The following is a 24,107-nucleotide window of genomic DNA, read 5'->3' on the forward strand; positions in this document are numbered from 1 at the left end:
TGGCTAGGTAGAGTCGGCACTTCTAGATTGGCTGCCAAGGACTACGCCTCTTCTGCAGTCACATGTGCTGGCTCCAATTTACGGATGCCGTAGCTTCAATGCCTTTGGCCCTCCCAGTCGGCAGGGGGCTCTGTTTCCCGCTGAGCGGTCCGCAAAGCACACATTTCTGTGTGAGACTTCACATTGCCGGACAGGCTTAAGAAGGTTTCTTGAATGATTATGATCATTACAAATTCAATACGGGAACCGCACTTCTTTTGAACAATCTTGTGAGCAAGCAGCACCTGTGATTGAAGTATGCCTGGGCAAGAGAATCTCTCCCCCTGGTCCCTAAGATACCTACCTACCTGGTCTCTGTAGCCTCTTCTGTGAGCTATTTAAAACAAGGCAATCTGGTGGAGCAGTTGTGGCACATTTAATACCAGCACTCTAGGAGGCAGAGACAGACAGATCTCTGAGTTTGAGGCTACCCTGGTCTACAGACTGAGTTCCAGGACAGCCAAGGCTACACAGAGAAACTGGGAGAAAAAATAAACAAACCCAACAAGGATTTGTCCAGTTACACATAGAAAATTCTAAGTGTGTATACTAACGGAGAGGGAAGCAAATAGACAGAGAGATTCAATCATCACTCTTGTTCCGTTAACTATTTATTAGGTAATGCACATGAGCCAAGTCCTATGGCACAGGATCTAGTAACTCGACAGATTGGAGCCAGGGACACGCAGAAGACAGCAGCCAGGGTTAGAAGGCTTAGAGCAAGAATTTGGGCCATCGGGACATATCCAGAAATGTCCACCCCTGCAAGAACCATCATGAACCAGTCCTGTGTCCCACCCATGGCAGGCAGCATCACCCCAAAGGGAAGAGAAAGACCCAGAGGACAAAGGCCTTTCACCAGTCAATCCCCGAATGTTACATGTACTCAACCCAGGGGTCATAGATCCTGCCTGCCAAAACCGAGGAAGGGAAGCAATGGGGTCCAGAAGCCCAGAGGGGTTACATGGTGCCATATGTTCACAAACACACACACACACACACACACACACACACACACACACACACACACGGCAAAGAAGAACATGGTGACAATGTGAGGGCAGGAGAGGAGCCAGAAAGCTATGGCTTTGAAAGTGGGCCAAGGTTCAATGGTTTGTAAGGTTTCGCAAGAAGAGGAATGTAGCCAGGTAAGTATTTCCCAAGTGTTTTCCTGCAGCTGTCTGGAGAAATGGGGTAAGAGCTTATGTAACAGCACAAGCAGCATGAGGACACACGGAGCAGCGGTGATGCCTAGAGGAAAGTGTGGACCAGAGCCTCCAATGTCCTAGCGACAGTCACAGAGACAGACAGCTTCGTCCCTTCGCTCGCACAAAGCCAGCGTATCTCTTGATGGTTTTGCAGTTCCGGCTAGTTCCTCAATGCAACAAGCACTGGACCGAGAGCTTCAGCTTCTCCTTCAAGGTCGCGTCCATCAGAGGTGGCATATCTTTAGCCTTCAGAACAACTGCATGGGCCTCCTGGAAGAGGCTCTCCCCTACCGCAGCTTCCACACGCTGACGCCACGCGGCCAATTTGGGTCGGCTCTCGAAGATTTTGCAGCCAGCACTGACAGGCTGTGGGGACAAGGAGCCAGGAGGAGGGGCTAAGCGGGGGTGAGGGGTGGGGTGGGGGGGTGGGGGTGGGAATGGTGAGGGGTTGGGGAGCTGCTTCAGTATTCCCCTGCTGCGTTGTCCCTCCTCTACCATGTGGAAGGTGCCTCTCAACCTCATAGAAAGCATTTACGATGCTAAGAATAAGTGACTGTCAAAAGCTCGGTCATAAAACAGACATTTTTTTTTGTGTCACACCCTCCCCCCAAGGCTTAGGAAATTACTGGGGAAGGCATGAGAAGAATATAGAAGCCTAAAGGAAAGAGAAGGGAGTCAGGTGCATCACCGACTTCCAGGCATGAGTATTGTTGAGCCCATTAGCATCCTGTCATGGAGCAGGAAAGGGCACTTGGGGTCTCATCCCTCTCTGAGGATAATGGCTGTTGGGAGAGGGATGTCAGTGGCCACTTGGTAAGGTGCCCACGCTCCTGTAAACAAATCCTCACCCATTCTACAGTGAGCAACCCTAATGAACTTCTCTGGAAAACACACACACACACACACACACACACACACACACACACAGTAGCAGAATGGAAGCTAGTGGGAAATCGTCCATTCAAAAGAGGGGGACAAGAGATGGGAGAAGGGTGAGTATGATCAAAATACATTATGCACATAAATGAAAGTGTCACGATGAACCCCATTATGAGCAATTAATATATGCTAATAAGACCTTGTAAAATTCACTTTATATATGAAGACTAAGGCTCTAAGGGAGAAGTGACTCACCCAGTGCCCTACAGGCGGAATGTGCACCTTTTTAAAAAAAATATTTTATTTAATTTTAATTTATGTGCATTGGTGCGAGGGTGTCAGATCTTGGAGTTACAGACAGTTGTGAGCTGCCATGTAGATCCTGGGAATTGAACCAGGGTCCTTTGAAAGAGCAGACAGTGCTCTTAACCAGTGAGCCATCTCTCCAGCCCCAGAATGTGCATCCTAAACAATAAAATTGTCCTCCCCAGGCCCTCCAGCATTCAGCAGGCCACCCCACTCCCCAGCACTCACGTGCATCAGCTCTGTGATGGCCATCAAGTCAGCTACAGAGATATGGGACCCTGTAAGGAAGGCCTGGTCCCGCAGGAATTTGTCCTCCAGCATCTGCAGGCACCCATCCAGCTCAGCCAAAGTGGATGCCAACATCTCAGGAGGTACCGGCTGTCCCAGGAACACAGGGAACATCATCTGGTAGACCAGCAGAGAGAAAAGATTTGGCTCTGCTCCAACACTCACCTTTCGTCCCACTCTTATCCATCCATCTCAGTCCTTAAGATCTTTCCTTGCCCTTTTCTTCCTGTAGAAAGCCATTCCTGTGGCTCTCCATTGTCCTTAAGACCAAGACCTCAACACAAAACCCTCCCCAGTGTAGTGGCTACCATCCTATCCCCACTCTGGATCCTCTTTCACTGTATGTAGGACTTCTCAAGAGAATGATAGTAGTTGATGCACTCTTGAAGGAATTACTGAGCTAAAGCCAGTACCCAGGAGGGATACCAGTACGAAATGCTGACATTCTGTGCTGGAATTCTAAGATCCCCAAGTTGAAAAGTTGAAACAGAATTTGTTGTTGTTTTGTTTTGTTTTGTTTTTTAAGACAAGGTTTCTCTGTGTAGCCTTGGCTGTCCCGGACTTGCTATGTAGACCAGGCTAGCCTCGAACTCACAGAGATGTGCCTGCCTCTGCCTCCCAAGTGCTGGGATTAAAGCTGTCACCACCCAGCCGGCTGAAACAACTTTTAATTAAAATTGTTTTTATTTATCTATTTATTTCATTATTCGTGTGAACAAGTACACACATGCTCTCATGCATGCATGTTCTCTCTCACCACAGCATACTTGTGGAGGTCAGGAGACAACTTGCAGAATTGGTTCTCTCCTTCCACTATATGGACCACAGGAATTGAACTCAGATTGTCAGGCTTGGTGACAAGTGCCTTTACACCGGCTGAGGCTTATCACTGACCCAAGAAGTTTTCTTTTGAACGGGGAACACCATCTCTGATGCACCCTGGGAGGTAACCCTGCCTTTGTCCCCATGGCTTACCTTCTGCCACATGGCCCTGGTGCAACAACTCCGCAGGGCTGTGTGCTGCCAAGACAGATACTCATCTACACGAGCTCGAGCCTGTAGCTCCTGAGGGTACCAGTGATCAGGGGCCTTGTATTTCCTACTCAAATACAGCAAGATGGCCACGCTGGAGAAATGCAGAGGGAAAGAGAATATACCCTGGTCACTCTTTTTTTGTTTTTGGGGGGGGGTTTTTGTTTTTCAACACAGGGTTTCTCTGTGTAGCCTTGGCTGTCCTGGACTTGCATTGTAGACCAGGCTGGCCTCGAACTTACAGCAATCCGCCTGCCTCTGCTTCCCAAGTGCTGAGATTAAAGGCGTGCGCCACCACCACCACCCGGCTTCTTTTTGGTTTTTCAAGACAGGGTTTCTCTGGGTAGCCTTGGCTGGCCTGGACTCCCTTTGTAGGCCAGGCTGGCATTGAACTCAACAGAGATGCTCCTGCCTCTGTCTCCCGAGCGCTGGGATTAAAGGTATGCGCCACCACGCGGCCTGGCTGCCCTTGGTCACTCCTTAGTCTAGGATCAGGATGCCTTGTGCCTAGATTTCCACATGGATTTCTTACCCAGCCTGGGAACCCTTTCAAACACAGGGGAAATGGGATCTCTCCTTTGCTCAGACTCTCTTCCCGAGGCTCTTCCTGCCTACAGGAAAAGGCAAAGCCTTTCCCTATCCCCACGACCCCATCCCACTGCTGTGCTTGCTTCCTTCACACCAGCAGTGCTGGCCTCAGCTCTTCAGACTGTATGCGTACCTGGTCCATCAGTGCTGGGAGTTCCCACTCACTTACCTCCTTCCACAGCAGGCTTCTGTTGTACCTCTTGCTTGAAACCACATCTCCAACCTGTCTTTTCTCCACTACACTTTCCACCTGCCATGTTACCATCACTCTGCCCCCCCCCCACCTCCAAAATATGAGTCCCATGGGGACCCAGATTATGTTCTGCTCAGGCTCCAAGGAGAGATGGCGACCTGGTGCCGATGGGTGCTCAGCAGATGACGACTAAGCTTCCTGGGTGATCCTTTGGCTTTCAAGAGAAGTGGCTCAGCCCAGCCCAGGATCTGTGGTAGATGTGGTACTTGCAGGGCCCAGTGTAGCCGCTTGCTCTTTGGCACTGCCCTTCCTCCTGAGGGCTGAGCTAGCAGGGACGGGGCCTGGAAGCAGACTGGGCTCCCCCATACCCCAGCCTCAGTTTCCTCATCCGTAAAATGGCACACTGTGTCTTCAAAAGCCCCATAACAACCCCAGGTATTTGTTTGGGTTTCAGCCAACCACCTACCCGGGGGGGGGGGGGGGCAGACACAGAAGCTGCAATCCAAGTTTTTGGCAGCAGACCCACACAGGTGGCCTGCTCCACACAGCTTGGTCATGAGCCAGGAACTCGTTACCTCTCTGCCAAGACGAAGTCTCCATCCTTCAGAGCTGGCACCTTCCTCAGAGGATTCACCTGGGCAAAGTCATCAGTGTAGTGCTGGCCTGCAGAGAGACCAGAGAAGGCAGGAGGTAGGATTCGGAAGCTCCTTAAGGGCTCCCTGCCTCCTTCCCTATACTTAGGTACCAGTTCTCCACAAGAAACTTCAGTGAAGAGAAAGTCTGGAGAGCTGAGGCCACCAGGCTGGCCAGTAGATCGCAGATAATTCATCCTACACAAGCCCATCTGCCTTCACCGCTGTGAAGCCTGAGTCAAACAGAGTCTGCGAAAGGGGTGGTTCCCTGCATTGATGGTTCACAGGCATCCTATCCTAATGCAGACACCCAGTCTCATTCCTGGGACCTGATTCTTGTTTCTATCCCAGGTAAGAACTCAGTGGGTTCTTCTGGCCAGACTAGGGGACCCGGGGATACCCCCACCCGGGACACCCCCACCCACCCAGCCACCCAGAGCTCCAGCCATCCTTATTCTCCATTCTCAGCTCAACACACCTCTTGCCAGGAACAGGCGTCCCATTCAGCCACTTGGTCTCCAGCAGCTCAACACGGCTTCCTTTTCTGTGCGAAGCCTCAGCTAGGCTTCCGGGACCCAACTCATTGCCTCTTTCCCAAACCCCGTGCCTAAGCCAGATCTGACAGTGCCCAGTCAGCGTTGAGTGGAGTCAGAGGGCGTGTGGTGAAGCCAGGTTCCAGATCCTCTGTGAACCTCTCTTTCCTTCCACTGAATGGACCCCAGCCCCTTTGTCCATTCTCCATCCACTAGCTACCTATGTGCAGCCCCTTTCCTGCGGTCCAGGTTGGAAGAACCGAAGACAGCCAGTGGGAGGGGACTCGGCTGAATAGGAAGTTCTAGATTCTCTGTTTGCCTCCTGTGCCTGTGTCCAGTTGTAGCTCTAAGGCCGCTGAAATCGGCATCAGTGACTGGTTTTACTGTTTTTTGTTTTTTGTTTTTTTTTCTTTTTTGTTTGTTTTTTTCTTCAGGCTAATCAGAGCAACAACATTCCAGCTCAAGTGAGAGTGCAGGCCTCTCCCACTGTCCTTTCACAGAGCTCTCTAGATGACTGAAAACTTCCATAGAGTAAACTTCTAGAAGGGGAGGTGGGGTGTGAAGTGAGCTGGGCAAACCTGTAATTCCAGCTACTTGGGAAACTCAGTCAGGACCACCAGCTCTGTGTTTGACTGTGGTAAGAGGCAGCGCAACACCTGGGCGGCACAGCAACTCTGTCTCAAGAGGCTGGCGGATCCCTGTGAGTTCAAGGCCAGCCTGGTCTACAAAACAAGTCTAGGACAGCCAAGACTACTCAGAGAACCCCTGTCTCAAAAAAAAAAAAAAAAAAAAAAAAGACAAGTAGAGGGGTTGGAGAGATGGCTCAGAGGTTAAGAGCACTGACTGCTACTCCAGAGGTCCTGAGTTCAATTCTCAGCAACCACATGGTGGCGCACCACCATCTATAATGAGATCCGATCTGATGCCCTCTTCTGTCCTGCAGTTGTATGTGTAAGCAGAGCACTATATACATAATAAATAAATAAATATTTTTAATAAAATGACAAGTAGAAAGATGGTTTGGGAGTCTAGCTCAGCGGTGGCATATATGACAGAGATATTGGTTCGGTCCCCAGTATAAAACACACACACACACATGGACACACACACACACACACACACGGACACGGACACGGACGAGGGGTGGAGGGAAGAGGGAAAGGGAATGGGAGGGAGGAGAGAGAGAGAGAGAGAGAGAGAGAGAGAGAGAGAGAGAGAGAGAGAGAGAGAGAGAGAGAGAGAGAGAGAGAGAGAGAGAGAGAGAGCGCTTTACATCTAGTGTTCAGAAGGATGTTATTCACCAGGCAAAGGTTCTTTAAAATTCAGAGCTGAAAACTGATACAACCGCTTCCTCACAGGAGAGGCTGGCATTTCCTCTCCTGTTTGCACACCTGACCTGATCCCTGCGGCGGGGAGGTGAGGGGGGCGGTTCGTCATATACAAAGCTGCAGACTTCCTAGCCCGCCAACTGGGCCCACCTTTAAGCAACTCTATGGTACGCAGCTGGAAGGGAATGCGGTTCATCTTGGCGAAGATGTACACCGCACGACAGGGCTGGGACATCAGGTCCAGGTAGAGCTCCAGGGCCATGACGGAGGCTGAGGAAGTAGCCGCTGGCACACTGCAGAAACTGGCCGACGAGGAACTGCCTCCCCGAGGACGAAGGTAGGAGCAGCTGCAACGGCAAGCAGGAACGGCTGGGTCCCTGGCCCACAGTGCTTCCAAGCCTAGATCAGTGCCCAGTCACAATCTTTCCTCCCATTGGATGCTCATGAGAACTTTGAGCCAATCAGCGACAGGTCAACCTGCTTCGTGTACCTCTGTGCTTCAGCTAAGTGAGGAGCAGAGCATACTAATGAAAAAAAGGGTGTTCCCATTGGTGAATTTAGAGGCAGAAAGCTGTGCTGTCTTCCCCTAACCTCCCACCCCCCATCCCCCAAGTGGAGAGGGCTAGGAGAGGAGTGGCTTCAGAGAGCCTTGTACAGAAAAGGAAAGTGCTACTGCGTTCCCACCCAGTTCCTTGGGCCCAGGAACTGATCAGGATAATATTTGGCCAAGTGTGCAAAGGCTAAGCCCACACCCCGTGAGGGGATGATCTGGCCACCCCATTCTTATTTATTTCACCCCAGCTAATCCTCTTCTAGAAGGCGCGGGGAGGGAGGATTGCAGCCATGCCTGGGATTGGATAAAACTTATTTACCCAGTACAAAAAGCCTTCAGTGGCGGTCAGGGACACCTAAGACCTATATGGCATCATTTCCCAAGAGGGCTGCCCCCTCTCCTTCAATTCCGCAAATGACAAACTCAAACAAAACAAATGCCTCGGCACGACAGTAAGTCGTTGGGAAACTTGAGAATAGCTTTGTCTTCCTGGTCCCAAATGTTTCTCTTTAAGACCTAGCCCCCAGTTTAGTGGTCTTTTGCCAAAGTTGAGAGCTGACCTTTCTAGATTGAGAGGGTGAGGCCCCATCTCCATTTCCCCACTCCCCCCCGCCCCCCCCCATTTGGTGCTTAACAGTTGTCCACAAGTCATCTTTGTCTACCCTCCACCCCCACCCCCAACTCCAGCAACATCCGGGCTCTCAGCTCCCACCCCGGCTGCCTTCTGGTCCACCCCACCCCCACCCCCAACAGCTAAATATTATCCCGGAACACAATCTGAGCCCTTCATTCCCCTGATTACAGTTTGTACCCAAGACTTTGACCGTGACCTTTGACCAGGAGAGCTGCTATGAGTATTTACTCCTCTTGACCAATTCTGTAGGTCAGGAAGGGTTAATGACACCACACCGAAGAGGCTAGCCCAGCCACAAGGTGGATTTCCATGCCTGCTGCAGAGGCCTCTGCCCATCCCATTCTCCAAGAGCCAGATGTCTGAAAGGTGTCTGTGATTTAGCTTGCTCCGTTTTTGTTGTTGTTTGGTTTTGTTGCTGGATACATTCTCACACCGTAACCCAGACCAGCATGGATCTCCTTATGTAGCCCAGGCTGGCCTGGAATTCTCACATGCATGAGCTACCATGCCTAGCAACCAGAAGGGAAATGATCCCCAAAGCCAGAATAGAGGAAGAAGGTTAAATAAACAACACAGAGAAGCTAAGGCTCAAATCAAGCCTAAGGTTTATTACCCGAACTCAAAGTGAAAGGCTGTGGTCATGCAGGGCTATCCCGGACAAAAGGTGAAGATGGAGCCATTTTGCGGCGAGGTGAGGCTAGGATGCGTACCTAGTGTAAGGCAAGTGCTTTGTGAATCGCCATGGCTGGTGCAGGCGGGAAGCTTCCAAACTCACTGGATCATGGCCAGCACTCTGGGCATCAGCTTCTGCTTTAGAATGGGGTCAGCAGGTGGAGAGTCCTTCACCTTCAGGATGACCTCATGGGCCTCCCGGAAGAGGTCCTTCCCCACTGCTGCCTCCACTCGATGGTACCAAGCAGCCAGCCTGGGATGCCCTTCAAAGACTGGGCAGCCACCACCTACAGGCTAGATCAAGAAGGGAATAGAACAGGGGTGGGGGTGAGTGCATTTGTGGCTAATTTTGGTTGCTAACTAGACACATGGAAAGAGAGAACTCTACTGAAGAACTGCCAACAACAGATTGGCTTATAGGGATGTCTGCATAGCATTCTTTTTTTCGGAGCGTTCACTGATGTGAGAGGTCCTAGTCCACTGTGGGTGGCGCTACCCCTAGGAAGGTGGGCTTGGGCTATGTAAGAAAGACAGCTGAGTGTGAGCCTGGGAGCAATCCAGGAAGCAGGGTTCTTCCACTGATGTCTCTGCTTCAGTTCCTGTCTCCAAGTTCCTGCCCTGAGCTCTACCCTGGCGTCCTCTGATGATGGACTATAGATACCTATAAACTGAAATGAATTATTTCCACCCATCCCCCCAAGTGGTTTTCATCACGATATTTATACACAGCAACAGAAAAGCAAACTAGAATAAAAACTGGTGCCTGAAGTGGAGGGTTGCTCCAACGGCCCTGACCATGCTGTTTTGGCAGGGAGGGTTGGGAAAGCATTTGGAACGTTGGGCCTGAAAAGTCATTGGATCAACAGAGATTAGTGAGTTGTTCCATGCTTGCTTGAAAGATGCACATGTTGAAAGGAATGCAGATGATGGAGACCTGGCTTGTAAAGTTCCAAAGGGAAGTTTTCGAGCTCCTCAGAGACTCGGCCAGGGCCACTAGTGCGATATCACACTAACAGTGTGTAGAGGTGAGACATTCTATGCTTCACTGGGACAATGGATGCTGGTTACCTAGGAAACTCAGCTGTAGTTTATAAGACCAGCATCACTAGGAAATAATGTTTGGGAAGTATTCTCCTTGGGGTCCATACATAGACACTGTGGTCCAGCTGGAGAGTAGGCCAAGGCTGTCCACTCAATCTGGCAGCAGAATTTGGCAAGAATGTGTAATAATAATAATGTGCGAGGCCAGGCGTGGTGGTGTACACCTTTAATCCCAACACTTGGAAGGCAGAGGCAGGTGGATCGCTGTGAGTTCGAGGCCAGCCTGGTCTACAAAGTGAGTCCAAGATAGCCAAGGCTACACAGAGAAACCCTGTCTTAAAAACCAAAAAACAAAACAAAACAATAATAATGTGCAATAATAATAGTGGTACTGGCTTTGAAGTCATGAAGCGGGTCACTGAGAACAACTGAGGCTCGGCACTGTATGACTTCAGAAAAGGCCACTGGTGAAGGTGCAGGCTCAAGTTTTAGTGGAAACAGAATGCTGGAGAGGCCATGGCTATGGGGCAACTTCCAAGAACAGTGAGTGGCAGCCCAGTAGATCGCGAGTGAGTCACGGATGCCAGACACTGAACAGTTTACGCTGTAGAACTTTGGTTTTTCTTTGATCTGATTGGAAACATGGCCTGGTCCTTCGTTTGTGAAACAAGAAATTATGTAACCTATGTTTTTGGATTTTACAGAATCCCACAGTTAAGAGACTTCAGATTTTTAAAGAGAGCTTGTACTTTTAAATCACTGGGGCTTTTTAAAGGGCTCGGAGACATTTAAAATTGCACCGTGCTTTGCAATACTAACATGAGATCTTGGAGACAAAGAAGCGAAAGATTATGGTTTAACAGTGACGTGCTTGTGTGTCAGGCTGACGAGGAGGAGAGCACTGTGTTGGTTAGTTTTTTTTCCAACTTCACACAAACCTAAATACACGTAGGAAGAGGAAATTGCCTCGGAGGAACAGTCCCTATCAGATTGGCCTGTGAACATGTCTGTGGGGGGGTGTTTTCTTAACTGTTAATTAAAGTAGGAGGGCCAGTGCACAGGGCACGGTGCCATCCTGGGGTGCTGGCCTGGGCTGTATAAGCAAGATAGTTAAGCAAACCAGGGGACACAGGCCAGTAAACAACATTCCTCCACGATTTCTGCTTTCAAGCTCCTGCCTTGAGAAACTGCTCTGGCTTCCTTCCATGATGGAATGTAACTTGTAGGCCAAAGGAACCCTTTCCAACGCAAGTTGTATTTGGGTTAGTGTCCTATCACAGCAGCAGAAAAGCCAACGAGAACAACCAATGGAGGCAAGGACAGACACAAATCTGGACCGAGTCTCCAGATACACGCACAGATACACAACTAGTGAGGATAGCAAAAATGGGCCTTCTGGAGCTAGCCAGAACTCCCTGTATCTTATGGGCCCACGCTTCTTAGAGCACTCACATGCATCAGCTCTGTGATGGCTACCAAGTCGGCCAGGGAGATGTGGGACCCAACAAGGAAGGCCTTGTCCTGGAGGAAGTGGTCCTCCAGCACCCGCAGGTTAGCATCCAACTCTGCCAGCGTGGCTGCCAGCATCTCCGAAGGCAATTGCTCACCAAGGAAAACGGGAAACATCACCTGGTAGGTAGACAGACAAAATAAGAAATGGGAGCTCAGCTGAGCCTTTGGGGGTGGGAAGTCATGTCTCCCAACTTTTTAGTTTCCACGCCTCTTCCGTTGTGGCCTGCCCAGACCTACAGGGAAATTCCCAAGTAGCATTTTTGTTTACAAATTAAATAGTTCTGCTTTCACCATCTCTGTATGGCCAGGCCTCAGAAAGAATGTTTTTTTTTTCTTTTGTTTGTTTTTTTGTTTTTGTTTGTTTGTTTGTTTTTATTAATGACTTAAATGGGGACCTAAAAAAAATCAATAGATCTAATTTGTTTGGGAAAGAAGTTAGGTTGGGAACCATGTGTCGCTCATTGCTGAGAATAAAGCGATTACTTTGTCTCGCAACTATCATATACTTTACCAGCATGAGTAATGTAGGCCAGTCACTCAGACAGCTTCTTCTTACAACCAAGAGACAAGGTAAACAAAAGATCATATGGAAACACAAGAGTCCCTTAACAAAAGCAATCCTAGCAGAAGAGCAATGCTGAAGGAATCAACAGTACCTGGTATCAAACTAACCTACAAAGCTACAGTAACAAAAACAGAATGGTACTGGCATAAAGGCAGTCATTTCTCCACTGTAGTAAAATAGAGGACCCAGAAATAAACTTAGACAGCTAAAGCCTCTGAATTCTTTTTTTTTTTTCTTTTTTTTCTTTTTTTTTGGTTTTTCGAGACAGGGTTTCTTTGTGTAGCCTTGGCCATCCTGGACTCACTTTGTAGACCAGGCTGGCCTCGAACTCACAGCGATCCGCCTGCCTCTGCCTCCCGAGTGCTGGAATTAAAGGCGTGCGCCACCATGCCCGGCTAAGCCTCTGAATTCCTGATGAAAGGGCTAAAAAAATAAATAGAAGAAAAAGACACCTCAGCAAACAGCACTGAGAAGAGTAGATACCCATGTGTAAAAGAATGAAACTAGATCCATACCTTTTACCCTTCCAAAAACAAATTCAAGCTGGGCGTGGTAGCACACACCTGTGATCCCAGCACTCAGGAGGCAGAAGCTGGTGGATCTTTGTGAGTTCAAGGTCAGCCTGGTCTACAGAGCTAGTCGCAGGACAGCCAGGGCTACCCAGGGAAACCCTGCCTCGAAAATCCAACTTAAAAAAAAAAAAAAAAAAACATATAAAACAAAAGAAAACCAAACTCAAAATGGATCAGAGACATTAATCTAAGACACTGGAACTGAAAGAGGAGAAGAATGAGTCATAGGTGAAACACTTGAAGATACGGGCACAGACAAGGACTTGCTAAAGGCTCTAGCAGCATAAGAATAATCTAGAATGTGACAAGTGGGATCACAAGAAGGCACAAGCTTCTGTGAAGCAAAGAAGATGATCACTAGAGAAGAGAGACCATTCAGAGAATGGGCGAGCGTGCTTGTCAGCTATGCACCAGGCAGAGAGCTAACATCTAGATTCTAAAATCATGTAAAGAACTGCAGCAATTAAACACCAGAAAAACCCAATCAATAAACGGGCAAATGAAGCAAGTGTACAGTCCTCCAAAGAAATGCTACAACTGGACAATACACACTTGAGAAGCAGATCCTGTAGATGATTCCATATCTGTGCACATGCAGGCAGCACTCAGTGAGAAAGAGAGAGAGAGACAGAGAAACAGAGAGAGAGAGAGAGACAGACAAGAGACACAGAGAGAGACGGAGAGACAGAGAGAGGGACAGAGACAGAGAGAGAGAGAGAGGGACAGAGACAGAGAGACAGGGAGAGAGACAGAGAGAGAAGCACATGAACTTGGGAGAGAAAGTTGGAGGTGGACAGAGGAGGAACTGGAGAGGAAGAAATGAGCATGGATTTGCTCAAAACACATCTCATGCATGTATAAAATTTTCAATAAAAAAAAGGGGAAAAAAAGAGGAGCTGGAGAGATAGCTCAGCAGTTAAGAGGACTGTCTGCTCTTCCAGAGGTCCTGAGTTCAATTCCCAGCAACCAGATGGTGGCTCACAACCATCTGTAATGAGATCTGGTGCCCTCTTCTAGAGGGCAGGCACATATACAGGCAGAACATTGTATACATAATAAATAAATAAATCTTTAAAAAAAAAAAAAAAAAGGAAAAAAGAAAACCAAACTGTTCAACAGCCTTAGCCATCAGGGAAATAAAAGGAAGGCTGCCTCGAGATGCCATCATCTCACCCATCAGATGGCTATCATCAAGAAAAAAAAAAAAAAAAAAAAGCCAGGCATGGTGGCTCACACCTTTAATCCCAGCACTCGGGAGGCAGAGGCAGGTGGATCTCTGTGAGTTCGAGAGGCCAGCCTGGTTTACAAAGAGAGTCTAGGATAGCCAAGGCTACACAGAGAGACCCTGTCTCTAAAAAAAAACAAAAAAAAAAAAAAAAAAAAAAACAGGGTCTCTGGAGACTCTTCAGCTGACAAGCTCTATAACCTGACTTTAGATCCTCACCATCAACATAAGAAAAGGATGAGTGAGCTGTAGGTTCAGTGACAGACCCTGGACCCTTTCTCAAAAAGGAGGTTCTGTTTTTATTTGGAGACAGAGCCTGGTGTAGCCCAAGCCATATACATAGCTAAGCTTGACCCTTGAACTTTTGTGTTTGCCTCAGCCTCTACCCTCCCCCCCTCCCCCAAAAGCTTGGTCAGGTGTGCACCACCACACCCAGTTCCAAACCAGAGTTCTTTTTTACCACCAGAAAAATAACTTTTCTTTTTAGCTTCTGATGGCCAATTTTTGGCATCTTTAGTAATTGTCCTGAGATTCTGTCTCCTCCCCTTTCTTTCTCAGAGAGGGCCATACTATAGCCCAGGCTATATCCAATTTACAATTTCTCTGACTCCACCTCCCAAGCGCTGGGATTACAGGTATACACCGTCAGTGAGCTTTAGCTAAAAATCATCTTTTGAATGTATCTCCAACTGGGCCACGGCAAAGTCTTAATCGCTGGGTCTGTGAGGACAGTATTCCCAGCTTAGAGACAGTACTGCTGGCATAGGGGTTTTTTGCTAGCCTCCATGGTGTCTAATTTCAAACAATCCCAAGTTTTAATGGTAGAGTATTGTTGATGCTGGTCCTAGGTGCTGCAGTAAAGAGGGAAGCTCAGCACCAAGATGGTAAGCTTTCACTGTCCAAAGGAGCAGAGGGGTTCAGCCTTCTTGGAAAGACTGACAGCGAGCTGGCTCACTGCAGCTACTTTAGTCAAACATTATACAAGATTAACTGGGGCCGGGAAAGGTTCCAACTACCAAAGTTATCTTGCCCTTGCTGCCCGTGAGAACAGACAATCCACACAAATCAAACGTAAGAATTTTTGCCAGGCGTATCTTAGGGACCAAGATCTGTGCAGCTGCAAGCTCTCACGTAACACCAAGGGCTGATTTTCCAGAGAGACAACATTTCTTCAAGGTTCAAACAGTCTCAGAACTCAGCCTCTACGAATTGACCCAAACATAGAAAAGGCTTTGCTGAAACATTTCACGCAACGCCAGACACAAAAGCTTGACTATATATGTCACGACAGTTGAGAGCTGGACCAGTCCATCCAGGCCTTTCTCAAGGGCCCTGATGAAGAGACAAAAGGAACCTCGTTTTGTGTTCTTGCCAAGGAGCAGACTTGGCAAGGTCAGTTTGGGGCTGTGGATAAGAACCGAAAGGAGTTAAAGATTCAGTTTCTGGGAACTTGGCTTTTTTCCATAAATAGGCTGGAGTTATCGGTCCTAAGGCGGCCCTGTGCTCAGTCTGTCATGCTATTGAGACAGCCTGTGTTCCCTTTGTGCCACACGGCTTAATTGGCCTCCTGCTGACGTCATCCCACGGCGTGATAGTTTCTGCTTCTTCCACTCTGTTTCTCCCCTGGAAATAATATATAAGATATCCTTTTGGTGGGGGGCACAGTTGGGACAGGGCTCCTCTGTGTAGCCTCGACTGTCTGGGACTCACTTTGTAGGCCGTGCTGGCCTCGAACTCACAGAGATCCACCTGTTTCTGCCTCCCTGCATGTTGGGATTACAGGTGTGAGCCACAGTACACAGCTAATGCTGTCCTTAATAAGCTTGCTTTACATCAAACATAGCTTATGTGGGACCTGGTGACCTCAGTTTTCCTATCTATCTTCTTTGCCTTCTCGTCTCCTGGCTATCTCCCACTGAGAACCCTGTCACTGGAGAACAACTGGTCCAGGTCTCTTAACAGCAAGTCACTAAATAGCCAAAGCCACAGGCAGCTAAACGGCATCCATCATCCATCATCCATCTGAGTCTTCCTGGGCCTGGGATAGAGCACTCTAATAAAGCAACCTGAGGGAACAGGGCTCACAGTAGTACCAGGGTAAAGCTGTCACGCTAGGAAAGCCATGGCAGCAGGAGCCTGAGGGAGCCAGCCACACTGCGTCCACGTCAAGAGCAATGAATGTGTTCAGCGAATGTCCTCTCTCCTGATCCGTACCTTTTTTTTTTTTTTTTTGAGATGTTATTTATATTTTATGTGCGTGGGTGTTTTGTTGCATGTATGTCTGTGCACCATGCATGTGTAGTGCCCACACAGGCTACAAGAGGAAGTCAGACTCTTTGGAACTGCAGCTGTCATGAGGGCACTGGGAATCTAACTTGGGGCCTCTGGAAGAGCAGCCAGTGCATCGATTCAGGCTCCTCTGTCTGTCTGTCTGTCTGTCTGACTGACTGACTGACTGACTCTCTCTCTCTCTCTCTCTCTCTCTCTCTCTCTCTCTCCTTCCTTCCTTCTTTTTGTTTTTGTTTTTTAATACAATCCCAGGCCAGGAAACAGTGCTGCCCACAATGGGAAGTCTTTTCAACTCAATGAGCCTAATCAAAATAACCCGCCCCAGATGTTCCCAGATGTTCCCCTCTCTGGTGACTGTGGATCCCATCAGGTTAACAACTGAGATCAACCTTCGTAATGTTTAACAAAACTTTTACAGAAGGGCTATCCGATTTCATTGTTTTGTCTCCACTGAAGTGAGAAAATCCCTCTGCTTACACAGCATCCCGGGATCCCGGGTCGTGAACAACGCCAAATGTGTGTCTACTTCCTGTGTAGAGCTCAGAAGTCTCCCCTTTAGCCTGTGAGGCTGAGAGGGAAGCCAGGACTGCCTCTCAGGTTTGGATAGCTAAAGCAAAGAGATTGCTTTAAAGCCTGAAAAAAAACAAAACAAAACAAACAAACAAAAAAACCCATGGGCCATAGGGTGACTGGTACGACAGCAATCAACGCTGGCTTCCTGTCACTCCTGCTGGGAATCGAAAGTGATCACTTACGAGAGATGATAATGTAGGTGTGAGGCACCCACAATCCCAGGACCTGGAAGCGAGCGGTTTCCCGGGCTCTTGCTTTTCTGCTCTTGATTATGGGTCACATTTTTTCTGGGTAGCCTGGGCAACATAGAGTTCAGAGTAAAAACTTGTCTCTAGAAGCCAAGCCCTGAGGATACTATAGCTCATGGTGAGAATACGAATAAGGAAAGTGAAGTATGAAAAGGGGGGAGGGGAGAGGGAAGAGAAGATGATGATGAAGAAGAAGAAGAAAGAGGAGGAGGAGGAGGAAGAAATTATCCGGGGCACAGACTGACCTCAAGCTCACAACCATCCTCCTGCCTCAGTCCCAGGCTTCTGCCACTATACCAGCTCATGAAGTCTCCGTCTTCACAGCCTCTGCAAACTCCAATTTGTTTGACTTTTAACATTGGCAACTCCATGTTTCACAGCATGCTTTTCAAAGTAAGCCATTTAGTGTACAAAGCTAAATACATTCACGTTGCTGTATAATCGTCACTAGCCTCCGCCCCCATCTCGGGTCCATTACACACCAACTCCCCACTCTTTTTTGGTGTATTTATTTTATTTATTGCATATGAGTGCTTTATCTGCAGAAGAGGGTATCAGATTACATTATAGATGGTTGTGAGCCACCATGTGGTTGCTGGGAATTGAACTCAGGACCTCTGGAAGAGCAGGCGGCGCTCTTAACTACTGAGCCATCTCTCCAGCCCCCAACTCCCCATTCTTAGCAGGGAGACCTAACTTTCCTCCCCAGGCTCCCATTAGAACTCTCACTAAGATATCTGTTGAAGATGCTCTCCGAAAGGGCTTCAGATTTTGTGGGTAAACACATGGAATTTCTAAAAATGAAAGATACATGTCTCAAAAAAAAAAAGGGGGGGGGGATTATTAAATGACCATAGCAATAACCTAGACACAATCAAAGAACCAGCGAAGTCACAGCTAAGACCGTGGAGAACACTAAAACTGAAAAGAAGAACTTGATGTTGTCTGAGCCCGTTGGAACAACGTCCCCCTCCTCACTCCTTCTTTTCACCCCTGACAATCGCCAATCCACTTTCTATGCTTAGATCCCAAAGACCTGCTGGAGAGAGTTGGTGGCTGAATCCTACCTCCAAGATATAGACGTTCTTTGGCTTTTTAAAAAAGATTCCTCTGTGGCTGGAGCGCTGGCTCAGAGGTTAAGAGCACAGAGGTCCTGAGTTCAGTTCCCAGCAACCACATGATGACTCACAACCATCTATAAAGAGATCTGGTGCCCTCTTCTGGTGTACAGGCATACATGCAGGCAGAATACAGTATACATAAATAAATAAATCTTGTAAAAAAAAAAAAAAAAAAAGATTTCTCTGTATTATTTGTAGCCGTACTAGCATGCAATATATGGCATAGAATAATAACCTATGAAATATGTGAGGCAGAAGGGAAATTGAACCATAATCAAGACCAGAAAAAAACAACCAGTAGAAACAGACCCACAGAGGACCTGGGTGCTGAAGTGAGCTGAAAACACACACACACACACACACACACACACACACACACACACACACACACACACACTCACTCACACACCAGGTGCTGAGAGTTGAACCTGGAACACTGTGCTTGTTACATAAGTGCTCTGCCACTATGGTACGTCAACCAGCCAAGCTGACGAGGACATTTAAGTGATGGTACTAGGACCTGGAAGATGACCCGGACGGTGAAAGCTTTAGCTGGACAAGCCTGACAGACTTGACCACCTCCCTTCAAGTCCTAGAACCCACATAAGAAACCAGGTGTGGTGTAATCCCAGAAGCTTTCCTACAGTGAGATGAGGGGATAGGAGGCAGAGACAGGAGAGTGTCCTGAGATATAAGGTCAGAGGTCAGATAGCCCCGGAGTCCACAGAACAGCAGCAGAAACAAAAGTTATTCAGTCTCTCCAAGATGGAAGGTGAGACCTGATTTCCCAAAGCTGTCCTCTGGTTTTCATTTGCACAAGATGCCCTGGATCTACACACAATTAATAAATTAAGTAACGGTCACAAACATATTAAAATACTTTGAATAGAAGACGGCCAAAGTGCGTGAAGAGATGGTAAACTTCGGCTGAGAAATGCAGCTGTACAAAAACAACCAAATGGTATTTCTACAAATAAAGGCTACATGTGTCAAATAAACACTGTTTTGAACAACAATCTGAGCCCATTAGGATTAGTTAAGTTAAAGGCAACACTGAAAAATACCAAAATAACTTGCTGTGGCCTGAGTCTCTTTGGAGGTGACATCTTCACCTCCTCCCCTCCCCACATTTCCAGCCTCACCTTATGCCACAGGGCCCGGAGGCAGCTTCTTCGAAGCTTTGTATGCTGCCACGCCAGGTACTCATCCACACGAGCACGGGCCTGCAGATCTTGGGGGTACCAGTGGTCAGGAACCTTGTATTGGTGTGTCAGGTAGAGCAGGATGGCCACACTGTAAGGAGGTAGTCAAGACCCCTGGGTTAACACAATGCCCAGAACCTTCTAAACCCCTCTCTTTTCCTGTTTAAAAAATATTTATTTATATATACATGAGTGCTCTGTCTGCATGTATGCCTGAGATGGCATCAGATCTCATTATAGACAGTTGTGAACAGCCATATGGTTTGCTGGGATTGAACTCAGGACCTCTGGAAGAGCAGCCAGTCCTCTCAACCAGCTGAGCCACCTCTGCAGCTGCTACCTTTTCTGATCTTTCTGACAATTTGCCAGTCTGAGCCTCTTTTTCAGGACATAGGAAGTAGGCTTAGAAAAGGGAAGAGGCTTGCCGGCAGGAGCACACAGCTGTCAGTGTCAGACTTGGGTCTTCTCTTTCTGAGGTCAACACCCAAGGCTATCCTACCACCAGACACTGAGCAAAAGGCCAACTACTGAGTTCTCCAGTATACAGCCAGACAGCTTCCTGGGGGAGGGGCATCCAAGCTGAGCTTTGAGGAAGCTTGGCTTTGTTTTTTTTGTTGTTGTTGTTTTTAGTTCTTCAGCCTACACCCACCCTCATCCTTTGGCACTCAGATAGCCTGGTGGTTCCAAAGGGGCTTTCTCAAGTCTCCTTTTGTTCTTTGAGACAGTAAAACTCACTGGCCAACCAAGTTCAACTTTGGTGTTATCCATCCTTTGGTCTGTCTTGGGTTCCCTGTCTCGGGTGAACAGACGTATGTATAGCGTCTTCCAGGAAAAGTTTTGTCATACAACAACATAAAATCACACAGCACCCAAGAGGAAGAGGCAGGCAGGCAGGCAAGCAGGCTGGGAGGGAGGCAGGCAGGCAGGAAGCAAGCAGCAGGCAGGCAGGAAGCAGACAGGCAGGCAGGCAGACAGACAAGCAGCTAGGCAAGCAGGAGGCAGGCAGGCAGGCTGGGAGGGAGGCAGGCAGGCAGGCAGGCAGGAAGCAGACAGGGAGGCAGGCAGACAGACAAGCAGCTAGGCAAGCAGGAGGCAGGCAGGCAGGCTGGGAGGGAGGCAGGCAGGCAGGCAGGCTGGGAGGGAGGTAAGCAGGCAGCAGGCAAGCAGGAAGCCGGCAGGCAGGCTGGGAGGGAGGCAAGCAGGCAGGTAGGCAGGCAGGAAGCAGACAGGGAGGCAGGCAGACAGACAAGCAGCTAGGCAGGCAAGAGGCAGGCAGGCTGGGAGGGAGGCAGGCAGGCAAGCAGAAAGCAGGCAGCAGGCAGACAGAAAGCAGGCTAGGAGGCAGGCAGGCAGGCAGCAGGCAGGCAGGCAGAAGCTTACCAGACTAAGCTGCCTAGTAAGGCCTTATCTAAAGCAAAGGCCTACACCCACAGCCCAGTTTTCCATGTAGGACAAACTCTTTGTGCTGTAGCTAAGTGTCTAAGCCATGGCTGAGGAAGGTTGCAGGCTCTTAAGTGCCACAGACTTCCCCAGGGTGAAGATGACATGCAGAGGGGACATGCAGATATTGCAAGCCTCCCCTGGCTGGTACCTGTTAAGGTGCAACTCTGCAAACTAGGGGACCCAGGATAACAGGAGGAACAGGAAGGAAGATTGGGTTACACCCATCGTGAGCCATAGATGAGCTTGAGAGCATATACTCTAAACAACCCCCTTGCTATGGGACAGGTGACTCATGTGACAAAAGAGGCAGACCTGAGAAAAAAAGGTTGGCTTCTCTGAGGAGGTGAAGATCCCTGAGCATCTCCATGCCGCCTCATCTGCTGGGGGGTGGAGGGGGGCGGGGCTCCGCTATCAGAAGCTCTGGTGCAACACTTCTCTTCCTGATCTAGCCCTGGCACAGCTGCCATTTCAAAGCGTTCCTGCACTCAGCAAATGCACGGCCTCTGTTCCCATGCACCACGCGTACCCTGCCTCATGCGGTTCCCTCCTCCTTCTCCGGAAGCTCACACCCTGAGCGAGCCCGGTAATCAAGGAGATCGGATCCGCTCATAGATTTTTCACTTTAAAATGAGCCTGCTCCCGTACATCAGGGCACAGTTCCAAACTCCCGAATCTGGACTGAAACACTACCAGCTAGAAGCTTCCTCCTGGTGAACAACGTTGCGTTCTGGTTTACTAGACTTTGGTGGTGCTCTATCCTCATTGGTTGCATGACCTCCAGACCCAACAAGAGGGACGGTTCACCATCTTGAGACCAGTGTGGGTTAGAGGCGGTGGCCATGGTGAAAGAAGCTGCCCACCCTCCCTGCCCCAGGGTTATTTTTTTTTTTCCTGTTTTTCGAGACAGGGTTTCTCTGTGTATCCTTGGCTGTCCTGGACTCACTTTGTAGACCAGGCTGGCCTCGAACTCACAGCGATCCACCTGCCTCTGCCTCCCGAGTGCTGGGATTAAAGGCGTGAGCCACCACGCCCAGCCTCCAGGGTTATCTTAATCAACAACCACAGCCTGGCCAGGCAACAGTGTTGCATGCCTTTAATCACAGCACTTGGGAGGCAGAGGCAGGAGGATCGATGTGAGTTTGAGCCAGCCTGGCCTACAAAGCAAGTCCAGGACAGCCAAGGTTACACAGAGAAACCCTGTCTTGAAAAAACAAAAAACAAAAACACCAACCACAGTCTGGTATAGAAATCTAGTAGATGTATTATCTTCAAAAAAAACCCAGCTCAATAAACTTGGGTAGGCAGGGTCCTGGATTCCAGCCCCAACTGGTGGGATATGAGGCAGAGTAGCCCTCTGCCTCTAGGGCAGAGGTTCTCAATTTGTTGGTCCCAACCGCTTTGGGGTTGGAAGAATCCTTTCCCAGGGGTGGACTAAGACCTTTGGAAATAGCAGACGTTTTACATTACAATTCATTACAGTAGCAAAGTTACAGCTATGAAGTAGCAACAAAAATAATTTTATGGTTGGGGGTGCCCACAAGATGAGGAGCTGTATTCAAAGGTCGCAGTGTTAGGGAGGCTGAGAAGCACTGATTCAGAGAGTTTAGGTTCCTAGTTCGTTTATGTGTCTATATGTGCGCACAGAGCCATGCCGCCCCTCCCCCCAGCACCAGCTTCCTAGTTTATAACATAGAACAGGCTGGTTTCCAGTAACGCTTGGCAGAAGCCCCAGGGCCCGGTTACCTCTCAGTCAAGGTGAAGCCATTATCCTTCATGGCTGGTACCATCCTCATGGGGTTCACCTGGACAAACGCATCGCTGAGGTGCTCACCTGCAGATAGGCCAGCATCAGGGAGACGGGAATAAAGCACTGGGCCTCTCTGATAGCCTGGGCCGAGGTCCCAGGATGAACACTAAATTCATGGTTCTTCTTGGGACCTGGCTACTCCCTATGTGGGGGGGAACGCAGGCGGGATTGCTTGTGAGAGGAGAGGGGGCTGCCCAGTGCCCTTGATACAAAATAGACTTTACTTTCTTTGACGGGGCCTCGTGGAACTGGCAGCCCTCAAAAGTGCCCCAGTGTCCCATGGGAGCCTGGTCTCTGCCTGAACTGGTCTGGGTTAATTTTCTTCCTGCAGTCCGGAAAAGTTTCTAAGAATGCCTTCCTGTCCCAGAATGCTCTGCTCTGGATCAGATGGAGTGGGTCTCATTTTCCCTTTTCCTGGTGGACACCTGTCTCCCTCAGAACCCTAATTTTTGACAGCCAACTTCAACATCCCCTCAGTCAGTCCCTCACCCCACCCCCACCCCCTGCCTACGCCATACTCTGCAAAGGCAGGACCTGTAGGGGTTAAGTGCACTGTCCCCAGAAGTGACAGTGAAGAGGTGATGTTTCTGACAGAGACAAACAGTGAGGCAGTATAGGAGCGACACCTTTATTAGGCCTCCAACCCTGTTTTGCCAGGGCGCCGGCTTCCCTCAGCGGCCATGAGGGAGGAGCCTCTGAGTTTCTGGCATCCATGCCCCACTTCACAACCTCCCACCCCAACACAAACAAAAGAGCCTGAGAGCACAGAAGGAAACTGAAACAGGAAGGTAGGAAAAGGACAGGCTAACGGGACTCCGACAGACCAGGGTGGCGGAGAGAGCCTGTTGAAAAGACAGGGACCTGCAATGGGGCCTCTGCGTGACACTGCCAATCTCAATACTGGGGGGAAATGAGAGGGGTACATCTCACATTTGCTCTCCTAGCTCTTTCCCTGCCCTGACTCTCCTGGAGGCCCCTGTAGTTAGGCCCAAAGTGTCCCCCCTCCGCCCCGCCCATTTCTATTGCCAGGTCTGCACGCAATTCGATTTCTCCGGACAGCAGAGTTTGTGGGAGTGTCCTGAACCATGGATCTCCCTAGTGGCTCTTTTCTCAGTTGGTCGCTAAACCAGAAAAGGACTAGGAAGGGGCCTTGCCTCCCGGATCTCTCGGCCCTGCCCACCCTTGCGCAAGTCCACCGTATGCATCTGGAACGGGATGCCGTTCTTCTTGGCGAAGATATAAATGGCGCGACAGGGCTGCGACAGCAGATCCAGGTAGAGCTCCAGGACCATGGCAGAGGCCGCGGGAACCAGTTCTGTAACTGATCACACTCTGAACCGACCTAGACTGACTGGGTGTCTGGGATCGCTGCTAAGACTAGCTTGACCACGCCTCCGCTGGGCGGATCCTGTAGCCTGGCCCTTCTTTCTGTAGGGGCCACGGACCTGAGCCCAAGCAACTGGCACAGAACGAGCCAGATGGGTTGGCTGGCTTCCCCTGAGAGGGCAGAGGAGGCACAAAGGAACCTGGCTCCTAGTCCTCTTGTGGTTGCTTTATTTGACAGCAAAATGTCTTCAAAGGTATACCCGTCCTACCTAGTGTTTTAGAATTACCAATCATCCCC

The 24,107-nt window shown here is 49.2% G+C and overlaps 2 protein-coding genes across 3 annotated transcripts; both read right to left on the reverse strand.

Moving 5' to 3' along the window:
* Positions 1-1,377: 1,377 nt before the first annotated feature.
* LOC127195707 (glutathione S-transferase theta-3) lies at positions 1,378-7,443 on the reverse strand. Of its 2 annotated transcripts, none has more exons than XM_051153233.1 (5): positions 7,177-7,443; positions 5,109-5,196; positions 3,696-3,819; positions 2,661-2,837; positions 1,378-1,613 (listed from the first exon to the last, which is right to left on the reverse strand). In XM_051153233.1, exons 1-5 carry the CDS (start codon positions 7,286-7,288, stop codon positions 1,416-1,418), a joined length of 699 nt encoding a protein of 232 aa, XP_051009190.1. In that variant the 5' UTR covers positions 7,289-7,443; the 3' UTR covers positions 1,378-1,415. The 2 variants fall into 2 exon arrangements, with proteins under 2 accessions (XP_051009190.1, XP_051009189.1); XM_051153232.1 differs by having other exon boundaries at positions 3,696-3,846; positions 7,177-7,437.
* Positions 7,444-8,941: 1,498 nt separating this feature from the next.
* On the reverse strand, positions 8,942-23,826 carry LOC127195709 (glutathione S-transferase theta-1). The gene is made up of 5 exons (XM_051153235.1): positions 23,664-23,826; positions 22,420-22,507; positions 19,174-19,324; positions 11,379-11,555; positions 8,942-9,179 (listed from the first exon to the last, which is right to left on the reverse strand). Exons 1-5 carry the CDS (start codon positions 23,773-23,775, stop codon positions 8,985-8,987), a joined length of 723 nt encoding a protein of 240 aa, XP_051009192.1. The 5' UTR covers positions 23,776-23,826; the 3' UTR covers positions 8,942-8,984.
* Between the last annotated feature and the right edge of the window lie 281 nt (positions 23,827-24,107).

Source organism: Acomys russatus, chromosome 11, assembly GCF_903995435.1.
Source record: "Acomys russatus chromosome 11, mAcoRus1.1, whole genome shotgun sequence".
Lineage (NCBI taxonomy): Eukaryota > Metazoa > Chordata > Mammalia > Rodentia > Muridae > Acomys > Acomys russatus.